The sequence below is a fragment of the Ahaetulla prasina genome, chromosome 7 (assembly GCF_028640845.1).
Source record: "Ahaetulla prasina isolate Xishuangbanna chromosome 7, ASM2864084v1, whole genome shotgun sequence".
In the NCBI taxonomy this organism is placed as follows: domain Eukaryota; kingdom Metazoa; phylum Chordata; class Lepidosauria; order Squamata; family Colubridae; genus Ahaetulla; species Ahaetulla prasina.
In genome coordinates this window covers 73,731,334-73,750,851 of record NC_080545.1, presented here as the reverse complement: position 1 = coordinate 73,750,851, position 19,518 = coordinate 73,731,334, and the positions used below count along the sequence as shown (strand labels likewise).

The window sequence follows — 19,518 nt, the reverse complement described above, 5'->3', positions numbered from 1 at the left end:
AATTATTTGACAGTGTTGTAGGAATTAGCTGTTAAGCAGATTCAGTCTTTGTGTCTAGTTCCTCTGGTGTGCTGTGCCCTATAGCTGTGCCCTATAGCAGGGGTCTCCAACCTTGGCAACTTTAAGACTTGTGGGCTTCAACTCCCAGAGTTCCTCAGCCAGCTTTACTGGCTAAAGAACTCTGGGAGTTGAAATCCACAAGTCTTAAAGTTGCCAAGGTTGGAGACCCCTGCCCTATAGCATTGTTTCGAGGGTAAAAGTTGAAACAATTTATGTCCAGGATGTGAGAGATCTGTAGATATTTTCACAGCCCTCTTTTTGACTCTTTTTGACAGTATACAGATCCTCAATGGAAGGCAGGTTGGTAGCAATTGTTTTTTCTACAGTTCTAATTATCCGTTGAAGTCTGTGTTTGTCTTGTTTGGTTGCAGAGCCAAATCAGACAATTATGGAGGTGCAGATGACAGAGTCAATAATTCCTCTTTAGAAGCAGATCAGCAGCTCTTTGGGCAGTTTGAGCTTTCGGAGTTGGCGCAGAAAGAACATTCTTTGTTGTGCTTTTTTGATGACTTTTTGATGTTAGGTGTCCATTTCAAGTCTTGAGATATGATAGAACCTAGAAACTTGAAGGACTCTACTGTTGATACTGTGTTGTCTAATATTGTAAGAGGTGGTAGTATAGGAAGTTTTTTAGGATGAATGAGAATATGAACAGAGCTTCTATCTGCAATTCGTTAAAGCAGCTCAGTCTTTAGAATCATGCTGCAACCATTGTAAAAGCTTGTAAAAATCAGAGGCTACTTTTTCATTCCTTCATGCTCTGAAGCACTTTCCTGAAATTGAATCCACAATATTCCACATCCCTAATAGATAGGACCAGCAGCCGGGCAAGTAATAAAGAAGGAGAAAAAGAATATGTCTTTACCATTTAGAAATAGTGCAAACCACTACATATTTTCATGGATTTGTTAGCATTTAATGGGGCCACAAATCATTAAAATATACATTGTTGTCTACAAAATGGTCATATATTAAATGTATACCTAATAGACTTTCTATTGAAATAATTTTCTAACAATAAACCAAGCAGAGGACACAATAAATAAGCATTATGAGGATCGTTAAATTTTGTGATTATGGATATGTATATTCCAGAGGAAATAATACCTGTTTTTTCCATCTTCTTTATTTAGCAACTATGTGAAGGAATATTGCAAGTATTAAGCAAAGATATAAACACATCCTATAGAGTCACTTGTCTAGAAGCTCTTCGCATTCTCTCAAGAGACAAGAAAGTCTTAGTTCCTGTAACTACAAAGACCAACATGCAAACCTTGATGAAGCTAGCAAAGCTGGATACTTTGGAAGATCATTTGGAGGATGTGACTGATTTTCCCGTCATAGTGGAAGCTTTAAAATGCCTTTGCAACATTGTTTTCAATAGCCCAGCTGCCCAGAAACTCAGTTTAGAACTGAACTTGGCAGCTATGCTTTGCAATCTTCTGAGAAAGTGCAAGGACCAGCAATTTGTGGAAGACATTAAGTGTTTTGATCTACGACTCCTCTTCCTCCTTTCCCTCCTGCACACAGATATCAGATCCCAGTTGCGTAATGACCTCCAGGGATTGCCCCTGTTGACTCAAGCTTTGGAAAGTGCATTTAGCATAACCTGGACAGATAAGTACATCACAGCTGAAGACCAAGAAATGTCACCATTGTCTCTTCAAGAAACGGATTGTGCCATTGAAGCACTGAAAGCTCTCTTTAACGTTACTCTTGACAGCTGGAATGTGCACAGTGAGGTAAGGCTTGAATTGAGACTATTCCGATCATATTTATTTCTGTTTGTAGATTTCTGCACTGATGTTTATGGATGAAGTCATGTACAGCCCAAAGATGCAGGCAGACCAACAGACAGTAACAAACACCAGGCAGTCCTCGACTTACAACAGTCCATTTAGTGACAGTTCAAAGTTACAATGGCATTGAAAAAACTGACTTATGATGATTTTTTACACTTACGACCGTTACAGCATCTCCGTGGTCATGCTATCTTGGCAACTGACTCATATTTATGATGGTTGCAGTGTCCTGGGGCCATGTGAACAGCTTTTGCCATCTTCTGACAAGCAAAGTCAATGGGGAAGCCAGATTCACTTAACAACCATGTTAATAACTTAACAACTGTAATGATTCACTTAACAATTGTGGCTAGAAAGAACATAAAAAGCTCACTTAACAACATAAATTTTTGGTTCAGTTATGGTCATATGTCGAGAACTACCTGCATATAAAATACTCAGTTACTCTTTCATTCCCAAGTGGCAGCAGTTTAGTTCCACAATAAAACATTATCTCAACCAATAATGGAATTCCAAAGGTTATATTTACTCTCTATTGCACTGGCTTGCAACTAGCATAGACTAGAAGTAGACTAGAAGTCCCGAACTACTAATGGAAGGAGTAGCTCTTTCCTTTACGTGTTTATAAACATATCTGATAGGTATTCCCACAGCTCGTAGAAATGTACATTTCTTTCATTGTGCACATGCAAACCCCAGATTAGTTAGAACAGCAAATTGTTGCAAAGTTAATTCATGTAAATTAATCTATAATAAAGAAAACTTAAATAAACAGATACATCGAGATAAATATCAGTAGGCTAGCATTTCAGAGAAATATATTGTAATGTACAACAAGAAGAAAAATAATACTTAAACTAATAATTCTAGGTATCACTTTTCCAAAAGTTACATGTTTCCATATTTGAATGCTAAATTTTATTTGGTGCATTTTGACAACACTCTGCCATCATTAATGCCCCAAAGGAGAAAAGTCAAAAGCCTGCATAAGGAGAATGCAAATGAAAATTATGATCTGAAATCCTCTGTACATTGATGAATTGCAGTTTCCATCATTACCTTCATTCCTTATATTGAATGAGATTGCTGATATTGAAGTAAAGTATGTCTGAAACGCAGTAAGTTGACAGCTCTCAGGGTTATAGGTGAAGAAAAAATAAATTGGAAAGCAGGGAGTAGAAATTCATTATGAGTATCAATAGAATGTCTGTCATTTAGTGATGCATTTTTTAAAAAAAAAAAGTAACAGGTGTTCTATGTTTTGAACATCAGTTTTGGGTAATAGGACAAATAGGTTACTTAAAACAAAGTTATCTTATTCTAATAGTAGTCTAAACATTCCATTATACTTTTAGAAAATGCCTTGCAGTTTCACTAAACACATACAGTTGTATGCAAGAAGTTAGGCATCTCTGGTTAAATTTCAGGGAAACCCTAAGTACTGATACAACCTCCTCTTACTTCAAAATTAAACATTATGCAAATTTGAATGTGGGTCATTTATAGGTTCAGAAAAAGACAATTGTGAATATGATAGATGCAGAAGTTTTTTATAAATTTTTACTAAGCACTTTAATTACAAGAGTAAAAACTAATACAAACGGAACTTAGAGAAAGAGAACAGAATGGAAAGAATAAAAAGTGCAAGAAAAAAGTAAAAGAAAAGACAATATATTAAGGAAAAAGAAACATGTGACTTGCAATAGTCCTAAGTACAAATAAATAATTGTTAAAAGGTATACAGTTAAACAGATACTGTATCTCTTCATCCAATATTCCATCTCTTATATATAAGCAGATTCATAAAACATCAATTTTTCAAGTCGGGTATCAGCAAAAAGTCCATAAAGAGTTGCCAGAACATTACCCAAAACAAGTCTTATTTTAAGCAAACTTTACATTTACTTCTAACAATCTCAATCTTTAATTCAATCAACTATTGTAGGATTTTATTTCTCTTCAATTTTTCTTTATCGCAATGCACACATTTCCTCAAGGCTTTAATAAACCTCTTTTGCACATCCAATAAGTAAATATTTTGCTGGTCATTCTTTCAGAATCTGTATTTCTCTCTTAATTTTTAAAACTTCAGTCAGTTACTTTGTATATCCAGTAAAGTGTCATTTTCCAAATCATTCTCTTGTCCTACCATTTGTAGTTCTACATTCTTTACTTTCTCTCTCTCCTCAGATAAAATTTGTTCCATCTGTCATTCTTTCATTAACATTCTGTAGACATAGTCTATCCATAGAAGCAGGCATCATTGTTGACAATGTTGATGTTGTAGTTAATTTCTGGCTCCATTCTTCAAAGTTCTCTTTTGTTATAACATTTTATAAATCCCAGTACTAACATCAGGCTTGTATTTTCTTTTTTCTGCTTGAAATCTTTAATGCCTCTAGCGTCCAGTTTCTAAAATCCTTTATCTTTTGTTGTGATTTCTAATTGTCAAGATAGGCAAAAATAAATCTGTTTCCTATGGAAAGTTTTTGTTTTTTATAGTTAATTCCAAAATCTCATAGTAAAAGTCAATATTCCAAATTTCTCTGGACCCTTACAATATTTTAGATCAAAATCTTACTTAGATTTTTGCAGTACATTTTAAACTGTTTAAGTTCTTAAGCTTGTAATTAATTTTTCTTTTTTTTAGAGTTGAATATAAACTCACCCAAAAAAGACTTTTCAAACTTGTCATTTTAAGATAGTTAATGGCCCATTTTTGAAAAGAATTAGAAAGTGAAGTTTGCAGATTTAATGTGCTTTAAAACAGGGGTCTCCAACCTTGGCAACTTTAAGACTTGTGGATTTCAACTCCCAGAGTTCCTCAGCCAGCAAAGCTGGCTGAGGAATTCTGGGAGTTAAAGTCCACAAGTCTTAAAGTTGCCAAGGTTGGAGGCCCCTGCTTTAAAAGGCTGTGCCACAGTTACAAGCAAGATGGCTAATCCTGTCATCCTAGCACTCAAATTGCAGAAAACTGCTGTCCTGTATTCCCTTTGTCAAGAAAGCACATGTGGACAATCTCTCATCCTTTCCTTATCCGGAGAGATTGCAAGGAACTGGTCTCCTCATCAATTCCTTGGTTTTTGCCTTACTTCATCTTCAATTCACCATACCACTTCAGACATCTATGGTAAAGTGATAAGTTTCCAATTATTGCCTTACTAAAACATTCAGCCTCTTTTCACCTTCAGTGTACAGCATCATCTTTGAATATCCAACTCTGTTAATTAACCACATTTAAGTTGAATAATGAGTTTTAGAATATTCTTTGAAAAGTGATATAGGGCAAGTAACTGAGATATTTTGAAAAAATATAAATGTCGAGCCCAGCTCCGTCTCGACACATGACGCTACATGGGAGCAGCCCCTAATCAAAGATCCAAAAGGATGAATTATTGTGGACTTGTTCAAGGGGTGCAGGGATCTGTGTTTGGGAAGCATGGGGAGGGGATCATCATACTGGCGGCCGGGATAGAGGGAGATGAAGGCTGGGCGTCACAAAGAACTGCTTTAGTTCTGGGATTTGGCAGATGATGTGGCAACTGAGGCTGTCAGATGAGGAGGAAGAGAGAGGCCGGGCGTCCAGTCAATGAAGCAGTTCAGCCATGGGGCAGGGCATGAGCAATGTAGGATTTTTAAAAGGGGCTGAGAGGCAGAAGCTCTCAGCGCTGTCTTTGTACAGAGAGACCTCGACTATTACTGAGACCCGGTTTGTAGCAGATCCAATAAACAAAGTCACTATTGGAAAAGAAAACCAAGTTGGTTTGTTTCTTCTCACCGCATCTGACACAACTGTGGCTGAGCTAGCCGAGAATAAACTCCACATTTCAGATCTCATGATTATTTACATACCCGTATTTTTCAGAGTATAAGACATACTTTTTTCCCTTCTAAAATAGGATGACAATTTGGGTGCTTCTTATACTCCAAATGTAGCTTTTTAGAAGCTTTTTTTCAGCCCTAACAAGACACTAGCGAGCGATCTACCTGCTTTGCCTGCTCCCTCCAACTCTCAGCTGTGATGATTTTTTTCAGCCCTAACCAGGCACTAGCGAGTGAAGTGATCTCCGTGGTTTGTCTGCTTTTCTCATTGCTTCTCTCTCCAAAGATCAGTTGTGCTTTAGAAGCTGTTTTTTATTCCCAAGCAGGGGATAAAAACCAGCCAACTAAAGTGCTGAAGATGACCAGACTAAGGACACTACACAAATGAATACCTGGTAGGCAGATTTTCCCCCCCCTATTTTTCTCCCCAAAAACTAAGCTGCGTCTTATACTCCAGTGACTCTTATATGCCGAAAAATACGGTATTTATATTTTACTGTTTTTTTAAAAAGTCAGCAAGGTTGGTACTGATCCGACTTAATCAGCTACTTAAACTCTTCATTCTGGATTAGTGCACTTTCTGAATAGTCTTCAAGGGCAGCCCCATATAAACATATTGCAATAATCCAATCAAAAGATAACCAAGGTATGAGTGACTGTGAATAGAAGCTTCTCATTCTTTCAGTTACAAAAATGCTCATTGGAGTTGGAAAAGGTCCTTCTGTAAGTCTCACAGTAAGCAAAAATAAATAAATACATAAATAAACAAATAAACAATGTTTTACATGCTAAATTTTCAGAAAGTTGCTGCATCTAACTGTTTATCCCCTGGAGGTTGTATCAGGTTTTTATTCCCTCATAGATTTGTTGAAACATATGACTTGACCAGAGGGATGTTTTTGAAAAATAAAGTTTTATCTGTTCAGATTCTTGTACAGATCTTTTTCAGCAATCATTTAAGGATGGCTAGTTAGGTTTTTTTTAAAGAGTAAACTGGAGTACTTGAACCAAATCTATGGATAGTGGCAGAGAAAGGTGTAGCCAGATCTGCGATTTTAATTCCAAAATTTGCCAAATAATATTAGTCAGAGAAGAGTTAGATTAAATGTGAAAAGTAGAGTTTACTAATTCAAAACTAGAAAAAAATAGAGCCAAAAGGCTGGATTTCGGCATTTATAAGGATTGGTTACTTTATTTAAGTCTCATTTAATGTTGAAAAGAATGATGGACACAAGTGACATAATCCTGCATGAATAACAGTGCTGTGGAATGGGGCAGTTTGTGGGATGGTGGGAGGCTGCTTGCTTTCCTAAATATGTAGTTTAAAACAAGAATAATCCAAAGTAATAAATAATAATAAAGTAATAAATAAAGTAATAATAAAGTAACAAAGTAATAAATAATCCTTAGGACCTTTCGCCGCGAACTTAAAACTTATTTATTTCGTATGGCTGGACTAGCCTGATTTTTATCTTTATTGGATGGGTTTTTAAAATTTTGTGATTTTATGGGGGAGTATATTTTTTAACATTTGGGCATTTAAATTAGTTTTTTAAGGGTTGTTTTTAATTATTGTGTGTATTTGTATTTTATCTGCCTGTTCACCGCCCTGAGTCCTTCGGGAGAAGGACGGTATACAAATTAAAATATTATTATTATTATTATTATTAAAGTATGTGCATCAAGAGTTTTCAGATTGATAAGAATACCATAGTGTGATTGTCTCCTTTTAATGTATTCTTTCACGATTCTGAATTTCTGCTTCGGAGCCTTCATAATATAATATGTTCCTCTTTATAATTGGATTTATACAGAATGATTCTCATGAATTTCGTTATATGACTGCCATTCTGCGTCATTGCTTATTGACTCTGGGCCCTACTGAAGATAAAACTGAAGAATTACACAGGTTAGTGAAATTACAAATCTGATTGTTCTTGAAATGACATTCTAGTTAGGTCTAGTGCTCAGCCATTATATCTAAATAATTATGTGAGTTAGTGTTTTTCATACATAGTGGACACAGCTTCCATATGTTTTAATATTATGATTAATATTCCTGATCCTGAAATAATTGGGTCTCTTCTTAAAGTAGTGACTTAATTCCAGGGATTATACAAAATAAAAGCATGGCTGACCATCTGAACTTTTGTTGAAAACTGAATTAATGTAATGAGACCTTGCTTGCTTAATATTTATGTTTTACTCCAGTGGTAATATTGTTATGATACAGACTTGTCCAATAACTTCCAAGATACCATTTTTTTCTAAACATTTTAGAAAAGAATTGTCACCATTAACAATTTAAGGAATTTTTCTGTAAACTTGTAGTTTTAGATCTGTTAAAGCTAGCTGCATACAAAAAGCCACCTGCAAAAATTTCCCAGTTTTTTGAAAGTAGGAAACTGCAGGATAGCTATGCAATTAATGGATTTTTAATAGTAGATGAGTTTAGTAAAGGTAAAGGTTCCCCTTGCACATATGTGTTAGTCATTCCCAACTCTAGGGGGCAGTGCTCATCTCCATTTCAAAGCTGAAGAGCCAGCGCTGTCCGAAGACATTTCCATGGTCATGTGGCCAGCATGACTAAATGCCAAAGGCGCACAGAATGCTGTTACCTTCCCACCAAAGGTGGTCCCTATTTTTCTATTTGCATTTTTTATATGTTTTCAAACTGCTAGGTTGGCAGAAGCTGGGACAAGTAACATGAGCTCACCCCGTTACGCAGCACTATGGATTCGAACCGCTGAACTGCCGACCTTTCGATCGACAAGCTCAGCGTCTTAGCCATGAGCTACCGCGTCCCTATGAATTTAGTAAATGAGCCCAAATACAATATCTTTCCAGGGGGAGGTTGTTCTTTTGGGCATGTGCCATGATAGAGAAGATATATCCCCAGAGTCCCATTAGATGATCTAGAAGCGACCTGAAGCATATTTAGTCTGTGGGCGACAGGCAGAAAGCATTGGAGACTACTAATCTCACAAGCCCTGTGGCATGCGGGACTTTAAAAGTAACAACCTGCATATTGAATTGCATCCAGAAACCTACTGGAAGCCAGCGCAGCTCTCATAGCAGTGCTGTTACATGAATGTATCACAGTGTGCCTAAAACTGCGTATGCGGCCACATTCTGGAAAAATTGTATCTTCCAAATGCTTTTCATATAGAGTGCATTTTAGTGGTTAAACTGAGAAGTAAAGGCATTAATGAATTGTGAGCAGCAGCTCCCATGTGTACAATTTGTGCACAAAATTAAGTTAAGCAAAGCCCTTTTGATCATAGTTGCCTGGTGCCACAAGTTGGACATCAGCTCTTTCTGCTACCCCATCCAAGTTAATGATGGAAAGTCCAGCTCCAAAGATCAGGTTCTGACCCCCAGTCATTTTGTTTTAGGGTTCAGTTGGAAGGTTGAGTTAAAACTCATTCTTCCCCGTCCAGATTTTCATAGCCTCCTATCACTGGGAAAGAATCTCAGTAGCATCTTTTGGATAAAACTGATTTCAGAACCCATAATGATAGCTTATTTTCTCCAGCTTTTCTTTGAAACCCCTATAAATCAGAAACTTTAAATTGAGCATATATTAAATCATATTTTTGTGTATCAGATACTTGATTCATTGTTTTTAAATTGCCACAGTGAAGGCTCTGTTTAAACAGTATTTCAAAATATATACTTTACTGCCACGCTTATTTATTGCTATTTTCTTCTAATGTAAATACCCAGGAGATAATCTAAACTTTTCATTGCATAGCTCTTCATTGTTTGGGAGAGCAATTGTGAAAGACAGGATATATATCCAGGTAAGAATTTAAGAAAAATCCCGTAGTGCCCAATTTTTTAGAATTAAGGTAGTTCAGTGAAACAGTGTACCTGAGTGAAATAAAAATGTAGACTGTTTGACAAAGACCTCAATATTCATAAATTACTCAAAAATAAATTCAAATACTGCTTGTCTCACTATATACAAATCAATCAATCAGTCACTTCTTAATTTTTTGGCTAAGATTAAGTGTAATATAGATTTAAGATCATGGAAAAAACCTCTGCTTAGACCTTGGTTAACTGTTGAATATCAGAAAAGTGCAGACAGAGGAATTGGAAGTTGTGGGAGTTTCATCACTGGAGGCTTTCAAGAAGAGATTGGAATACCATTTGTCAGAAATGGTGTAGGGTCTCCTGCTTGGGCGGGGGGAGTTGGACTAGATGACCTACAAGGTCCCTTCCAACTCTGTTAATCTGTTATCCATTCATTTGTTTTCTAGTTTCCTCTTGTAAAGCGATTATTTCAAGTATGCCTGGAAGGTCATGAATTTAATTTTAAAGAACTGTGGATGGAGACTTTAAAGTATATTCAGATATTACTTTTTAATGTAATTCCTTAAGAAAAATCTAAGGAAGCTCTTTTTTAAATGTCTCTTAAGAATATTAATTTAAATTAATTTTTTAAAAATACAGAAAATTCTTCTTACTAATTTAAATTTGTATTTATAGAGTCTTTTAAAAAGATTTTCCCTTCATTAATTAAGAATGAGTATAGTAAAGAGATAATTTCAGTTCTGTGCATTCCGTCACATAAAATAGCCAACTATGCATAATTTCAGTGAAGTAACGCCACGTTTGCCCACTCTGAAGATTTTAATCACAGCTTTCGCTAGTGCTAAAGTGTTGTTTGCTTTCACGTTTGTATATCAGGAGGGGGCTGAGAGCCTGAGTAGGTGGATGTCATGTCTCTGTGATTAATGATCTTTAGGAAGCTGAGTGAGAAAATAATATACGCAGCATTTCTACCCCCTGGAGAAGGAATGCAAACACTATTGTGCCGATCTGTGCATAGTCAGTGACTTCCTGGTAGGTGGAGAATTTCATCCACTCCTCTGCCACAAATAAAACTGTCAGGTGGAGTGACAAAGTTCAGAAAGCCAGACTCCAGTTATTGAAAAGAATAACTCGAGCACAGTGATCCAGAAAATTAATTTCGTAGGTGTTTGAGAACACCATTGCTTCATAAGAAACCAGCAAAAAGGAGCTTTCTATGGAAATCATCCAAGCTTCTTTTATTTTTCTGAATTAAAATCCTATTGTTCTTGACCAACTCTTGTTTTGCTTCAAGCAGATTATTTTGTGAAAAGCAAAACTCAATCCCGCATCTGTTAAGCATTTCAATTTAAATTCATCCTGCTTTAAGGGAGTTTTTAAAAAGCACTGGCGGAAGAGGACAAAGTACAGTATTGGTAGACAGATGTAACTACATCATAGTAAAATTCTTGTTTTAAGTGAAAGAAGGGATCCAAATACACCAGTCTATAATTCTTTAACTAATATTTGAGCATAACAGTACTATTGTAATTTTAAGGTGAATCGGTTTAGACTTAGAGAAAAAGTTAATGGACCAAATGACTTGGGGGAGGTGGGGGAATGTAATATAAAATGCAAATGCTTGTTTGCAGTATTGTGAAACTGCTAACCAGCAGTAACTTTCCAGATAAATATGCCATACAGTAATTTACAGATACATAACATCAATACAAAATCTGATAAAAAATAAAAAATTATCAATAAAAAAATTATAAATAAATAAAAAATAAATAAATAAATAAATTTAAAAAAAATAAAAATCTGATAAAAAAAATAAAAAATCTGATAAAAAAAATTATCAATAAAAAAGCTGCAATCCAAAAAAAATCCCTCTGGAAAAAAAACAAAAAGGGTTATGTAGCAAACTTCAAAAACCGCTACAAAAATATTTGCAACCAAATAAAAACAGAATGTAACACTTACCACACTAAACAAGAAGAAGACCTTCTATGCACCAATTCCAGTCGTCTTTTTATAATTTTGTTAACAATAAACTTAAACAAGATCCATCCCACCACTAAAAGAACCTAACGACAAAGAATGTACTGACAAAACAGTTAAAGCAAACCTCTTTAACACATTCTTCGGCTCAGTCTTTGTAAACAGTGATGGCTCATATCCAACATTCCTCAATCGTACCAAAAATGTTAACAACGACTTAACACATATAGATTCCACAGAAGATAACGACTTAACACATATAGACTTCACAGAAGATAATGTTGAAAAAGCCCTTCGCAACCTTAAACCATCATTATCGGACCAGATGGACTATGTGCATACTTTTAAAAAAAACTTTCAATTAATATAGCTGAACCCCTAAGCATAATTTTTAATAAAGCCTTTAAAACTTGTTCCCTTCCAAAACTCTGGTCTCTAGCCACAGTCATCCCTATCTTCAAAAAAGGAGATCCAAGCCTTGTTGAAAATTACAGACCTATCTCTCTATGTTGTGTCTCATGCAAAGTAATGGAATCCCTCATTAACCAATCCATTACACTCCATCTTGAAACAAACAACCTTCTCTCTAATAAACAATTTGGTTTCAGGAAAACATTGTCTTGTAACCTACAACTATTCCACTGCAAAAATATATGGACTACCAACCTTGATCAAGGAAAAGCAATAGATGCAATCTACATAGACTTCTGCAAAGCTTTTGATTCAGTAGTACATGATAAACTACTCCTTAAACTAAAATCCTACGGCATTTCGGGACCTCTTCACAATTGGATAAATGCCTTCCTGTCAAACAGACAACAAGTGGTCAAAATTGGCAACGCTATATCAAATCCTGTTCCTGTCAAAAGTGGCGTTCCCCAAGGTAGTGTTCTTGGACCAACACTCTTCATACTATACATAAATGATCTCTGTGACCTCATCTCAAGTTATTGTGTTCTCTTTGCTGACGATGTCAAACTATTTAATACCACTAATAATACTTCTACCCTTCAAGAAGACCTCGACTTAATTTCTGATTGGTCTAAAACTTGGCAACTCCAAATCTCAACCAGCAAATACTCAGTCTTACATATTGGAAAAAAGAACCCTAACATCAAGTACAAACTTGATGGACATTACCTAACTGACGACCCCCACCCTGTCAAAGATCTTGGAGTTCTCATATCAAATGACCTTAATGCCAAAGCCCACTGCAACTACATAGCAAAAAAGGCCCTAAGAGTTGTAAACCTAATTTTACGCAGCTTCTTTTCAAAAAACTCTACACTACTAACTAGAGCATACAAAACATTTGCCAGACCTATTCTTGAATACAGCTCATCCGTCTGGAACCCATACCACATCTCTGACATAAACACAATAGAACGAGTCCAGAAATATTTTACTAGAAGAGTTCTTCACTCCTCCGAAAACAACAAAATACCTTATACCGACAGACTTGAAATCCTGGGATTAGAAAACTTACAACTCCGTCGACTTCGACATGACCTGTGTTTAACACACAAAATCATCTATTGCAATATCCTTCCTATAAAAGACTACTTCAGCTTCAATCGCAATATTACAAGAGCAAAAAATAGATTCAAGCTAAATGTCAACCGCTTCAAACTTGATTGCAGAAAATATGACTTCTGTAACAGAGTTGTTAATGCTTGGAACTCATTACCTGACTCCATAGTCTCTACTCAAAATCCCAAAATCTTCAACCAAAAGCTGTCTACTATTGACCTCACCCCATTCCTGAGAGGACTATAAGGGGCGTGCATAAGAGCACAAAAGTGCCTACCGTTCCTGTCCTATTGTTCCCTTCATTATATCCAATTAATATAGTTGATACATAATTTTAATTATATATATATATATATTTTCTTCAAGATATGCTATTTTATCTATGACATTTGTTTGTGTATACTGTTGTGACAAAAAGAAATAAAAAAAACAAAAAAACATACATCATAATATACAATGTAAACATAATGCAAAACAAAAGAAAATTTAAAAATTAAATGCAATATATGATAAACAGGTTAAAACAAAAACAATAAGAACTGTTGTGATTTATAGCCGATAAAATCTCACTTAAATCAGCAGTTCCAAAATGCCTGTTAAAATAAAATGGTCCTTGCCCCTGTTAGAAGACCCTAATGTTGGGGTCAAATATACCCACCCTTCTGGAGTGTTCCAGAAATAGGCTGCTGGTGTTGAAAATGCCATTGTCTTTATTTCATCTTACCTTATAGGATTGGAGAACCTGGAGAATGAAGGTCTTTAATGAAGGTCTCAGTGTAGGACAGTTTCTCAACCTTGGCAACTCTAAGATGTGTGGACTTCAACTCCCAGAATTCCCCAGCCTGCATGTTTGCTAGGGTATTCTGGGAGTTGAAATCTACACAACTTCAAATTGCCAAGTTTGAGTAACACTGGTTTTTTGGATAATATGAGCCTCAGACCTTTAGGAGTTTATAATTTAAATTTGGCCCAGAAGTGTACTAGCAATCAGGACACATGAGAAAGCACAGACATAATATTTCATCAGTCAGCTTTTGAACTAGATTCCAAGACAACTTCATATATAGTGCATTGCAATAATCTAAGTGGAAAGATACGAGAATTCCTTTGCTGAGTTGTGTGGGGGACTGGACTCGATGTTTACTTATATGCCGCAGAGAATATAAAAACTGATGATGTGATCAGGCAGCTGCTTTTTCCATGATCATGGATGACAGAAGAAGCATGTTAGCAGAAGCACAATATACACACTGCTTATAGGCAGCATTGTGACATGTGGGTAAGAGTTTACTTGCATGCTTCTGTACTCTTCTTTAAAAGCGATAGAATTCGTAGCCAAGACACTTCTGAGTTTTGATTACATATTGCATCCTGAAAATGCAATACGACTGTTTAGTGAATTACTGAAAATATCAATTAGATAAGTTTATAAAACAGTAACTTGTGGTATTGAGGTGCCTTAGTTGTTCTGTAAAATTATAACAACATTATAATCCCTGCTGTTAACACCCATGTTTCAAGGGCTTCATTCCCATATTATGCACAAAAGCAGTTTAAGAGAGTGATTTTTAAAATTTCTTGCAGCAATGCGATCAACTTGTTAAGCAACGTTCCAGTCTCTTGCTTGGATGTTCTTATCAGTCCCTCAACTCAAGAAGAGGCAAAGGAAACTGATGTGAAATACAATGGCATGAATATGGATGCTATTCAGGTGCTTTTGAAGTTCATGGAGAAGAGAATTGACAAGGTAAGAACATTTGAATTTGGAAGCCTTGTTCAGGGGTGGGCTGCTAGGGACTCGCAGGGGTTCGGGAGAACCTCTAAGATTCTGTGCAGTTCGGAGAACCCCCAAATCCCATTCCTGGCTGGTCCCGCCCACCCCACCCCTCCCAGGAGTCCCCACGCAGCCCATTTTGGATGCAGGTAAGTGCAGGGTACGCGGAGGCTCGGGGAGGGCAAAGAACAGGCCTACTGGAAGTTCAGGAAGGGCCTCCAGAAGGCCTCCGGAATCTGGGAGAAAGCCTCTAGAGCCCAGGGTGGGCAAAAACATTTGTGTCCCCCCGCTGTGGTGCAGGAGGCCAACTAGGCCACGCCCACCATGGCCACACTCACCCAGCAACCGGGCAGAGAACCCCTTGCTAAAATTTTTGAAGCCCACCCCTGGCCTTATTCCATTGTTTGCATCATTATGCTGCTTGATCTTTAATTATGTAGCATTATAGAATGCTTCTTAACCAACATAGGCCTTGTGTACAAACCCCCAAGTTTTAGATGTCTGAAAACAAATCAAGGTTGTAACATGGCCATGAGAAATACACGATCATGGAACAACTTGAATATTCATCTGAATACCCAAAGACAAACTAAAAGCCTGACTCAGCATTGCATGTGGAGAATAAAAGTTCAACTGGTTTGTTCAGATTCTTTGGGAAGTGCAAAATATAAAATAATTTCCTGCTTATCTTCGCTTTATTTATTTTCAGTAAAAAATATTGGTTGATGTACTACTTAATACTCTGCTCAAAAATGCAGCAGAGTATTAAGACCAGGAGTCTCCAACCTTGACAACTTTAAGACAGCAAAGCTGGCTGAGGAATTCTGAGAGCTGAAGTCCACAAGTCTTAAAGTTGTCAAGGTTGGAGACCCCTGGTCTAGGCTAATTTATGCGTTGCAATCAGGGGAATGTTATGGATGGTCCTGTATCTGGAAAAACATCACAAACATCTATCGGGGAGACCTTGTTTAGTCATAGCTGCATGTGTGTATCCTGTGAGCTTCCAGATACAGAGATTTTTAATATTTTTTTAAAATATGTTTTACATTTAAAAATGTTTTGGATGAATTATCATGGAAAATGTGGCCTTATCTACTAGAATAAGATTTGTGTGCCATAACATTTGAGCTGTGTTTTTGGAAAAATGTTGCTAAATTCTTTATTCTTTAGGGGAGCAGCTATAGAGAAGGCCTCACTCCAGTGCTCAGTTTACTAACAAGATGCTGCCGGTCCCATCGGAACATTAGGAAGTTTATTAAAGCTCAGGTGAGACATGGGTGTATCCAAGGGCTAAAATGTAGTGGAATCTCTTGTCCTGAATATGCATAAATGGGTGTTTGTATTCCTTAAAGAATCTGATCCTTCTTCAGTATTATTATTATTATTATTATTGCACTGGATGTGTAGGGCATCACAAAGCTGAAGAAGGAATAAATAAATGAATGAACTGCACAACATATATTTTTTGTTTAAAGTAAATACGAACTTTGTTCAGTAGAACTTGTTTACAACTTAGGCAACCTAAACCAACTATTGTTGTGACCCAGGCCCAAGTAGGTAGTAATAAACTTAATCCGTGGAAAAACAAACTTTATTCGAACAGCTGGGAATTACTTCATTTCCAACATTATTCAACTCAAAGTAAAACAAATGCCTCCCAACACAGATTCCTCAGTTATCTCACAAACCTTAGTCCAATTAGGTAAACTGCCAAAGGCCCTTCCTATCAAACGTCCAGAAGCCACAAAAACAAAGATGTATGCGAAGCAGAAGACAAAGCTACAACTTTGTTTTCTGGCAAAGCTGAAATGCCGGTGCTGATCTTATGGGAGGGGCCAATTATCTCTTGGCCCTACTCCCAAGTTGTCCTCTCTGCTTGAACTGCTCTTGCCTTCTGGCAGCTCTTATCATGCGTGCATTAGGAACAGGCTCCTCCTGTTCCTCTGCCTCACTACTATCAGTCTCTGGAGGCTCTGGAGTCCGCACCTCACTTCCCGATGGCCCTGGCCTCATCTCAACTTCATCGTTGTCCGACTCCATTGCCAGCTGCTGACGGATCACAAAAACTATTTAGAAGAAATGGAAAATGATATACAGGTAGTCCTCATTTAACTATGCTAAATAGGATTGGAAATGTTAAAAATAAAATCATGTGAGCATGCCATTTAGCAACGGCAGTCCCAGTTTTCAATGTTAAGTGAGGACCGTGTGATCACTGCTTCCAGCTTCCTTCCAGTCTCCCAAATGATTTTATTTGTGAGAAGCCAGGAGGGAAAGTCATAAATCATGATCAGGTGCTGAGTGCCTGAATCATGATCTCATGATCTCAGGGATACTATGATGGCTGTAAGTGCAAGAGCCATTCCTAACTACCATTCATTCAGCACCTTAATGTCAAGTGCCAGAGAAATCAGGAGATCCAGGCAGTTCAAATGGTTATAAAGATTTATTGCAACCTTAAGCTCTCTATAAGAATCTGAACTACTAACAGTCAAAACAATTTGGTGTCCCAGTAGATAAGAGTCAAAGGAATTCAAGGTGGGATGGACTTAGATCTCTTGTGGGTGTGAAAAGATTCATGACCGATGACGTGTTTGACTCCTCCCTCGGGCTCAGCCTGCTCATCTCCTACACATAATAAGTTTGAAAGTTTACTGAATGAGTGATTATTAAATGAGGAGAACCATTCTCCTCATTATTATTATTATTTAATAATAATAAGCATTCACAAGATAATGACAGCTATAGTATCAAAATTGCTGAATCATCAAAATAGCCTATTTTTATTAAGTTTACGATGTTCATCTCCAGATGTTTTCATTTAAGGCTACAGAATGATACAGTGCTAGAACATTCCGAGGAAGGAAGCATTACATTACTCCAAGTCCACAACAAAAACCCTTTTGTTGTTTCTCATAGACATCTAAGTTCTGATTGCTTGGAAAAACAATAAAATGTGCTTGTGTTTTAGAATGAAATGGGGTGTAAATGTAACATTTATAAGAAGCAACAAGCATACTTAAATAGTGGCATGTGATACATGGTTCCAAAAATGGAGAGTCACATTCTTTTTTAGAACAGAATATTTCATGACCTTCTTTTCTCTCACCTCATTAAGGATAAGCACCTCATAGCAATTTTTATATCATTAAGATTTAAGAGTGATGCATCAAATCCTAAATCAACAGAAAATGTTCCAACTTTGAAAAGTATTTGGGGAGAAAAAATCCTAAAACCAATCTTTAATGATAACCTAACCTGCAGTTTCTAATTTAAAACTTATATTGGGTCATTGGGAAAAGGAATAAAGCTGAGTATTATTGGTGTATTACTGTACTATTAGTTGCATTGCTTTGTTTTTCCATTATCTTGCGAAATGATTGGATATAACCTTTACCAAAGCAGCCAATCACCATTCACCTCTCAGGCCTTGCCACCAACCAGTTGGATTCAGGGGCCAGAGGGAGATGGGCAAACGAAAGCAGTTTAATCCTCCCACTTTCCTTTGCGCTCGTGGAAATTATTTAGGTAGTCAGGGAAAAAAGTGGAATTATTTTAAGGAATTCAAGGGAATAAGTGTGACAACACCTTGCATTGAGATTAATTCCTGTTCTTATCTTTCTCTGTCTTTAGGTGCTGCCTCCTTTGAGAGATGTTTCTAATCGTCCTGAAGTGGGCACAACACTGAGAAACAAATTAGTGCGTCTAATGACTCACGTTGATCTGGGAGTGAAGCAAATTGCTGCAGAATTTCTTTTTGTTCTTTGTAAAGAGAGAGGTACAGAGGTTTTTACTAGAGCATAAGGGTGGTTGTAACATACATGCAACTACAGAAAGTCCTCAGTTAATGACCATAATTGGAACTGGGAACTCTGCCACTAAGCAACGCAAGCATAAAGGGAAAAAAAATCACATGACCATTCCGACCTACAACAGCAGTTCTAGTTGCAACAATTAAGCCTAGCTCCAACCTGTTTCCTTTGCTTGTTGGAAACTGACAGTGAAGATCACAAATGGTGATCATGTGACCGGGGGGAACTCTGCAACCAATGTAATTGTGTGCCAGTTGCCAAGCAGTTGAATGATGATTGCAGGGACATTGTGATGGCTACAATTTCAAGGACCAGCTATATGTCTCCTCATAACTAAAAGTAGTTTCTGGGCAAGTGTTCACTAAATGAGGACCAGCTATAATCACTTGCCGAGCTGGTTATTTGTTGCCAATATTTTTTTTTTGTTTTTAAATTAAATCTAGAAGTATTGGAAGATGTATTTTACAGATGTGACCGTCAACTACAATTTATAAAATGCACACATGCATTTTACTTTTTATGGCAACTGGTCTATTGTTTGTCTCTCTAGAAATACCTTAGGCCAGATTAAACTGAAGACAAATAGAAGTTATTAAACTTAGGCTTAGCCTTTTCTCAGCCAGTCTTAACTAGCGAGTACAGGATATAAAGTCGCATGTAGAAACCTTTCTTTTAAACTGACCTGTTAGAACCCCAATCTAAAATATGAATACAGCTTTCAGTAAGCTTATGCATTCTGCTTTATTAGGTTCGTCTCCTGCTGTTTGAAAAGTCCTCCTTTTACTTAAGCAAACATAAATTGAAGAACTCTTCAGATTTGCCACTCAGCTACTTTGGTTGCAGTGACCCTACACTGTTACGTGATCCTTAGAGAAGTGTGTATATAAATATGCCTGTATGTATGTATGCATGTGTCTCA

The 19,518-nt window shown here is 36.8% G+C and overlaps 1 protein-coding gene across 2 annotated transcripts in view; it reads left to right on the top strand.

The window, feature by feature from the left end:
• RIC8B (RIC8 guanine nucleotide exchange factor B) overlaps positions 1-19,518 on the top strand; it is a 40,291-nt gene that overhangs the window by 9,795 nt on the left and 10,978 nt on the right. For both annotated transcript variants that reach the window (XM_058190931.1, XM_058190932.1), the window contains exons 3-7: positions 1,194-1,802; positions 7,499-7,593; positions 14,598-14,760; positions 15,958-16,053; positions 18,421-18,565. In XM_058190931.1, coding sequence (XP_058046914.1) covers positions 1,194-1,802; positions 7,499-7,593; positions 14,598-14,760; positions 15,958-16,053; positions 18,421-18,565 — 1,108 coding nt within the window. The remainder of the gene's footprint in view (positions 1-1,193; positions 1,803-7,498; positions 7,594-14,597; positions 14,761-15,957; positions 16,054-18,420; positions 18,566-19,518) is intronic.